The sequence below is a fragment of the Halichoerus grypus genome, chromosome 15 (genome assembly GCF_964656455.1).
Source record: "Halichoerus grypus chromosome 15, mHalGry1.hap1.1, whole genome shotgun sequence".
Taxonomy (NCBI): Eukaryota; Metazoa; Chordata; class Mammalia; order Carnivora; family Phocidae; genus Halichoerus; species Halichoerus grypus.
Window position 1 is genome coordinate 51,593,201 of NC_135726.1, and position 7,783 is coordinate 51,600,983.

The 7,783-nt window shown below is 53.8% G+C and overlaps 1 protein-coding gene across 4 annotated transcripts; it reads left to right on the forward strand.

The window, feature by feature from the left end:
* Nucleotides 1-142: 142 nt before the first annotated feature.
* Nucleotides 143-7,783, forward strand: QPCTL (glutaminyl-peptide cyclotransferase like). 4 transcript variants are annotated; one of them, XM_036091529.2, is made up of 7 exons: nucleotides 144-418; nucleotides 894-1,037; nucleotides 1,822-2,103; nucleotides 3,501-3,653; nucleotides 3,740-3,839; nucleotides 4,361-4,477; nucleotides 5,996-6,229. In XM_036091529.2, the coding sequence occupies exons 1-7, from the start codon at nucleotides 209-211 to the stop codon at nucleotides 6,031-6,033; spliced, it is 1,044 nt and encodes a 347-aa protein (XP_035947422.2). In that variant the 5' UTR covers nucleotides 144-208; the 3' UTR covers nucleotides 6,034-6,229. The 4 variants fall into 4 exon arrangements, with proteins under 4 accessions (XP_077919103.1, XP_077919102.1, XP_035947422.2 ...); XM_036091528.2 differs by lacking the exon at nucleotides 5,996-6,229 and adding an exon at nucleotides 6,525-7,783 and having other exon boundaries at nucleotides 145-418; XM_078062977.1 differs by lacking the exon at nucleotides 5,996-6,229 and having other exon boundaries at nucleotides 143-418; nucleotides 4,304-4,442.

Consider the following 7,783-nt stretch of genomic DNA (forward strand, 5'->3'; position numbering starts at 1 on the left):
GCAACCCTCAGGGGAACCAACCCTAAAAGCCCCAGGGAGACAAGAAGGCGTGTTCTCGGAACGAGAGTCCCCATTGGCTTTACTGATCGAGGAAGGGTGGGATGGTGCAGCCTCTCTTATTGTTCATTGGTCCGGTGATTCCATGGGGTGGGATTTGGCTGGGCCTAAACTATCCGCGGTCCCGGACCGGTTTCTGGGCGAAGCTGCCATGCCTTCCGGGGGCCGCGGGCGGTCCCGCCTGCGGCTCGGGGAACGTGGCCTCTTGGAGCCACCCTCACCGCCCAAGCGCCGCCTGCTCCCGCGGGCGCACTTCTTGCCCCTGCTTCTGCTGTCCCTGGCCGTGGCCTCGGCGTTCTACACCATCTGGAGCGCCTGGCACCGCCAGACTGAGGAGCTGCCACGGGGCCGGGAGCTGCGGGTGAGGCCGGGCAGGGGCACGGGCACCGCGGGAGCCCTCATTCCCCGCCTCGCCTTCCCTGAGGTCTCAGGTTGACGTGGCTGTATCGTATGGCTCTAGCCGCAGGTGCTGCGGTCTCCATCGTTAGAGCGCATGCTCGCTGCTAACGAACTGAGGCTTCGGGCTTGTTCTGCAATAGGTGGTTCTCCCTAAGAGGAAGGGTCTGGAGTAGTAAGACTTGGGAGTTCTGGGTTCCAATCTGAAAGTCAGCTATTTGGAAGAGTCCTTCCTCTGTCTCGGCCTTGATTTCCCCATCAGGATTGGGGTGGGCTGGACCTGATGGGCTTAGAGGGACTTTTCCTGAGTCTCTCGGCTGGAGGCTCGAATTAGGAAGAAGAACCGGGGTTTCTTAGGGGCGATGGCGTTCGGGTTAGGGTCGGAATGGGGGTTGCTCTCACACTCGGCTCTTCTCTTCCCTATCCTACCCCCTCCCAAGGGCCGGTTGATCGGAAGCCTCCCCGAAGCTCGGCTGCGGAGGGTGGTGGGGCAACTGGACCCACACCGTCTCTGGAACACTTATCTGCGCCCCCTGCTGGTTGTGCGGACCCCGGGCAGCCCCGGCAATCTCCAAGTCAGAAAGGTAAAGGGCCCCACCTCCAACCCCTGACCCGCAGCCTGCCAGGGAATAGGAAATAGGCATTCTGCCCAAGATCCCCCAAGCAGCTAAAACGCAGAACTGGGGCTCTGACTGGAGCTAATCTGAATCTAGAATCCCACGTTGGTAACCACTAGGCTGTATTGCCCTTCAGACTCTCCCCAAAAGCTTACTGTGTGCTAGGCAACAGCTCTATGAGGTGAGCACTGATGTAATCCTCACTATGCAGATGGAAATTGAGGACCGGAGCAGTTAGGCATTTTGCCCGAATCCCACAGCTAATAAATGGTATACCTAGGGTTTCAACCCAAATTTCAGATTGGTTCCAGAGCTGGCACAATGACATCTCTACATCGCTTCCCAGAAAGCATCCAGTCATTTGAAGACTTACCCCCTGAGTTCAGATCCCACCTCAGCCACTTGGAGTGTGACCCTGGATTCGTTTCTTAACCTCTCTGTGCCTCAGTTTCCTCATCTATGAAATGGAGCCGTCGACAGTGCCTATTCCTACAGGGTTCCTAGAACAGGGCTCGGCACACAATGAGCGCTATCGAAGAGTGAGCTGGGATTAGTCTTGGCATCGAGAGGCGGGGTCACGACAAACCTGGCACTCAGTAGGCCCTCAGCAAAAGCGTGTCAAGGGAATGATTTAAACCAAAGTGGGGATTAGGAGTCAGCCCGACTGCTCTGCATGGCTCAGGTCACATGGCCCTTCTCCCAACCTCCTCCCCAGTCCCCACCCACCCTCCCACCTCTCTCCTGCCACTAGTTTCTGGAGGCTACACTGCGGACCCTGACTGCAGGCTGGCATGTGGAACTGGACCCCTTCACGGCCTCGACACCCCTGGGGCCACTGGACTTTGGCAACGTGGTGGCCACGTTGGACCCAGGGGCTGCCCGTCACCTCACCCTTGCCTGCCATTATGACTCCAAGCTCTTCCCATCTGGTTCGACTCCCTTTGTGGGGGCCACGGATTCGGCTGTGCCTTGTGCCCTGCTCCTAGAGCTGGCCCAGGCCCTCGACAGGGAGTTGAGTAGAGCCAAAAAGCAGGTGAGGAGTGGGTGGAGGGGTGGGAGTCTGGGGCTGCCTCGACCCTAGTCTAAACCCCCCATCCTTCCCTGCCTGGACTTATCTTCCTGCCTCCGTTCCACACACGCAGTCACAGGGATCTTTCCCTCCTCCCCTGAATGTCAGATCCTGTCTCTCCTCCGCCCAAAGCCCTCCCAGAGCTCCTACCCCATTGCAGGCATAAGCGAGAGTCCTTATAGGGGCCTCTGAGTTGTGCCCTGTTACCTCTCAAGTCTCTTCTCCCACCCCTGTCCCTCCTCACTCCACTCTAGCCACCCACCTCCTCAGCGTGCCTCAGACTCACAAGGCTCACTCCCGCCTGAGAGCATTTGCACCTGCCGTTTGCGCTGGCTAGAATGTGCTTTTTGCAGATACCTTCCTGGCTGGCTCCCACCCTTCATTCAAGTGTCCACTCCGATGTCACCCCCTCAGAGATGGTTTCCCAGCCACCCTGAAAGAGCTCCCTGTCACTATCCCAAGCATTTCTGGTGCTTTATGTAGATGTGTTTGCCTGTCTCCCCAGCTAGAACAAGCTCCCTATAGGCAGGGATTTGGCTGCTTTTGTTTTCTGCTGTATTCCCTGGGCCCACAAGATTACCTGGTGTAAATTAGGATGTCAAGAGAAATGTGTGGAATGTATAAATGAAAGAAAGCACAAATCCCCTCCTGCTTCTCCCTTGCTCAGGCCCCTTCCATGGCTCAAACCCCCTGTAACAAAGCCCAAGTCCCTGGTATCTGCTCATTCCTCGGGCCTCTTCACAAAGCTCTCTGGCTCTTGTGCCAACCCTTGGCCATATTGCTTCTTGCCTGGGAACATTCTCCCCGCTGCCCCATTTTGCCAGGCCAGCTCCCACTCACCTCCGTGCAAACGTCCCTTCCCAGCAGACCCAATGTGCTCCGCAGGCCAGGTTATCCCCAACTCCCTTCCCATGCTCTTTTAGAACCCCAGAGTTCTTGGAAGCATTCGTCCAAGTGCAGTTCACTGCATAATGATTTGTTTGTGGGTCTGTCCCTTCTGCTAAAGGAACCTAAAGAATAACAGTAATAATCAGAGCTGCCCCTTCTTAGTTCCTGTATACCAGGTGCTATTCCAGGACCTGGATTCACATCCTACCGTATGATTAGAATTGTTATTAACCCCATTTTGTCATCTGATGCCTTGAGAAGTTAGTAACTTACCCATAACTGCCCGGCTACAAAGTGGCCGAGCCAGGATTTGAACCCAGGCGGTCTGGCTCAGAGTCTGCACTTCTGGCCCCCACCCTCTATGAGTGAGGAGACCTAGTTTGCGCTATTCAGCGGTGCAGGCGGGCAGGAAATGCGGATGGGTCGAGGCCGAGGGCTGGAACCAAGCCGGCCCTGACCCCCCGCTCCCACAGGAAGCCCCAGTGACTCTGCAGCTGCTCTTCTTGGACGGTGAAGAGGCACTGAAGGAGTGGGGGCCCCAGGATTCCCTCTATGGCTCCCGGCACCTGGCCCAGCTCATGGAGTCTGCACCCCACAGCCCAGGCCCCACCAGGATCCAGGCTATCGTAAGACCAGGGCCCCACTGGGTTCCGGTGAGGGAGGGAGAGGGCAACGCAAGGTTGGCGAGATCCCACCTGGCCTCTCTCCCTAGGAGCTCTTCATGCTTCTTGATCTCCTGGGCGCCCCTAATCCGAACTTCTACAGTCATTTCCCTCACACGGCCCGCTGGTTCCATCGGCTGCGGAGCATCGGTAAGGGTGAAGGTGGGGGCAGGCACCAGCCTGGGATGTAGGAGGGAAAGCCTGGTGGGGTGGGTCCCTGTTCTCTGAGGGGTCATCCAGCCTGCCCTCCACCTCCCTACTCTCTCTCTAAGGCACTAGGGCAGAAACACACAAAGATCCCACAGCAGGCAAGTGCAGTGATTCCACACAGTCTCTGGGGTCCAGTAGCCCTGGCTTTGAATTCGGGCTCTGCCTCTTCCCAGCTGGGTGAACCTGGGCAAGTGGCTTCAACTCTCTGAGCCTCCATTTCCTATCTGTAAAATGGGCACAATAGTAACAATAATAGGGGTATCTACCTCCTAGGCTCAGAGGGAATAGAGGAGACTGAGAACACAGTGAGCCTGTGGAAAGGGCTAGCTAATTACATCCTTGTGGGGATGTAAAGATTAGTTCTTTACCCCCAGGCCTCCTGCCCTGCCCTGATCTGTGTGCAGGAGAAACTTTGACCCTGAGGGGGCTGACCCTTGCTCTCTAATCCCCACCACCTCCAGAGAAGCGCCTGCACCGCATGAACCTGCTACAGTCTCATCCCCAGGAAGTGATGTACTTCCAGCCTGGGGAGCCCCCTGGCTCTGTGGAAGATGACCACATCCCCTTCCTCCGCCGAGGTACTTCCTGGGCTGGGGGGGGGAGGGGGTGCGGGGAGGGGGCTCATGGCGTCCAAGGGAGGACAGGTGGGACCTGGCCCTGGCCCCTTCCTAGGGTCGGGGACTGGTGGCAAGTTGCTGAACTTCTTTGTGCCTCAACTTTCTCATCTGTAGAATGGGAACACTAAGAGCCCCTATCTCAGAGTTGTTGAGGGGACTGAATGAGCTCTTACAGTAAAGACGTTACTTGCATAGTGCCTGGCACACAGTAAGCCTTCAGAGAACGTTAGCTAGTACTGTTGGTGCCTCAGTGATCAGATTCCAGTACTTGTCTTTCAAGGCCCTGGGAGTCCCGCAGAATCACCAGAGGAGCTTCGAAAAATGCCCAGTTGCATTTCAGGCGTTTTTCATTTCACTGAACCACAATCTTGGGTCTCTGCATTATTTTTACAAAACTCCCAGATGATTCTGTCGCACAGCCAGGGCTGAAGACATCTGGTAGAGGGGTTCAGAACATAGGTTTTAGAATCGGACAGGCTGGGGCGCCTGCGTGGCTCAGTCGGTTAAGCGTCTGCCTTCGGCTCAAGTCATGATCCCGGGGTCCTGGGATCGAGCCCCGCATCAGGCTCCCTGCTCAGTGGGGAGTCTGCTTCTCCCTCTGCCTCTCCCCTCCAGCTTGTGCTCCCTCTCCCTCTCTCTCTCAAATAAATAAATAAAATCTTAAAAAAAAAAAAAAGAATCGGACAGGCTTGGGTTCTAGCGTCTACCACTTACCATTGGTCGACCAAAGGCAGATTACTCAGGCTCTCTGAGCCTGTCTCCTGCATTTCTTCTGGAAAACGAAAAGACACATACATACATACGAACCCACCTGTTTGTGTATATTCGTAATCACAGGGTTGGGAGGATTGAATGAGATTAGGTAAAATGCCTTCTCATGCAGTGCATGGCATATTATAGTAAGCGCTAAAAACTGCTTTTAAAATTTTTACTCTCTAATTTACTCATTCCATAAATATGCCATTCCTGACAGTGCCTTTAGTGATTCTTTCAGTGATTATTTCCCAACGCAGGTCCTGGGCTGGGTGTGCAGGATACTGTGATGGCCCAAAACCTGCCTGGGTCTTGTCCAGTCGGGAGAGGGGACAGATATTTAGCGAATCTTGACAAACACAGAGGGAAGCGCTCGGAGGATGGGAACCCATCATAATGCAGGGATTAGGAACACAGACTTGGAAGACAGGTGGCCCGGCTTCAAATTCTCACTGTGCTGTTTACTTGAGACAGGACCTTAGGCAAATCACTCTGCCTGCCTCTGTGCCTCGGCGTCCTCCTCTATAAAATAGGGGTAAATATAGGATTATTGTAAAGGATTACTGTAAGGGTAAAATGGTGTGTGTGGCCTTAGCTGAGGGCCTGGAATAAGAAGGGCGCCTGGCTGGCTTAGTCGGTAGAGCATCCGACTCTTGATCTTGGGGTCGTGGGTTTGAGCCCCACATTGGGCATAGAGATGACTTAAAAAAAAATTTTTTTTTAAAGATGCAAGCTATGGGGCACCTCGGTGGCTCAGTTGGTGAAGTGTCTGCCTTCTGCTTGGGTCATGATCCCAGGATCCTGGCATGGAGCCCCACACGGGGCTCCTTGCTCAGTGGGGAGTCTGCTTCTCCCTCTGCCTCTGCTTCGCCCCCTACTTGTGCACTCTCTCTCTCTCTGTCAAATAAATAAATAAAATCTTTGGAAAAAAAAGTGCAAGCTATCAATAAAGAGAAAAAGAACCTAATAATAAACCTGGCAATATGAGGTCAAAGACATCTTTCCCTTCTTCTGGTCTTTGCATAATCCATTAGGTTTTGAGTTTCTCTAGTTTGTGTGTGAGAACAATAGATATTCTGTATATATATATTTAAACTAACATGTTGCCCTCACATGCTTAAAATCATCATTCAGAGTTCTTCAAGTGCTGGGACAGAGTATCTTCTGGGTGGGGGTGAGGCAGGTTTCCCCAGGCCCAGGGCTGGGCTTCTGGGTCAGCCATCGGCCTGACCGAGCTTCCCCTCTCTCCTGCCAGGGGTCCCGGTGCTCCACCTCATCTCCATGCCCTTCCCCGACGTCTGGCACACACCCCATGACTCTGAGGCCAACCTGCACCCCCCCACGGTACACAACCTGAGCCGCATCCTCGCCGTGTTCCTGGCTGAGTATCTGGGGCTCTAGCCTCCGTGGCTGACTCTGAAGAAGTGCCTGGCCAGGACATGCCAAGGACACATGGAACCAGCTCAGGCCAGGCTTCCCCGGGGTATGCTGGCTTATCCTTTTCTTTGGTATGGATTCTACTTGTGCTATGATTGGAAGACCCTCTTTCCTTTGACTATCTCAGGCTGCCACTCTTTAAAGACATGGAAGAGACGAGAAGACTGTGGGGGCGGCAGCCGAAGAAATAAGAGCTTGGACCCCGTCCTGGAGGAAGCACTTGGTCTGAAGATTTGCAGGGGCCAAAGGCTGTTCTCAGTTTTATAGTTGGCACACCTTGGACTGGCATCTGGACCAGCAACACCACCCCACCAAATGAATTCTCTGTGGCTTATGTTTTTAGGTCCATGGATTGCTGTGTGGGGTCCACAGGGGATGTGCTTAGAAGCAGGAACAGAGGAGGTGGAAGCCAATATTTGGGAACTCGAGTCGGCCAGACCCAAGGGCAATGAACCAGTGTTTCTGTGAAACATGTTCTACAGAATTAGCATAACTAGATGTTGCATGAAAAAGGGGATCGAAGATGCGGGGTGAGAAATGAGTTTCTTCATTGCACAATGTGAACTTTGAAGAGTAAGGCAGAATGCAGTGTTGTTTCCCCAAAGTATTTCAACGTGGAACCCCTTTATTGGGAAGCTCCTGAACTAGGGTACCTCAGAAGACACTTTGGGAAACGCTAGGTTTTGACAGTTGGAGTGTATTCGTGGGAGGAATGAGTAGGACGGAGTCACTGCCAGTGAGTTCTACCAAACCATCCCTTCCCTTTCACTTGTGGGTAGAGGAGTATGAGATGGTGGGTGTCACCGCAACTCTAAGTGATGGCTTGAGGAAGTACTTCCCAACCCAGCTACGGTTCAGACTCAACAGGGGGTGCTTATTAAAAATGCAGACTCCCAGGTTCTACCCCAGACCTGCTGAATCAGAACTCCAGGGAGGGGCTGGGACTCTGTAATGAGCACCTGAGGGAGTCTCCCGATCAGCGAAGTTGGGGACCTGCTGTCCTTAAGGATACAGTGTGGTGCGTTCCCTGCGGCTTAGCAAACCTTCTCAAAAAAAAAAAAAAAAAAACCCATAAAA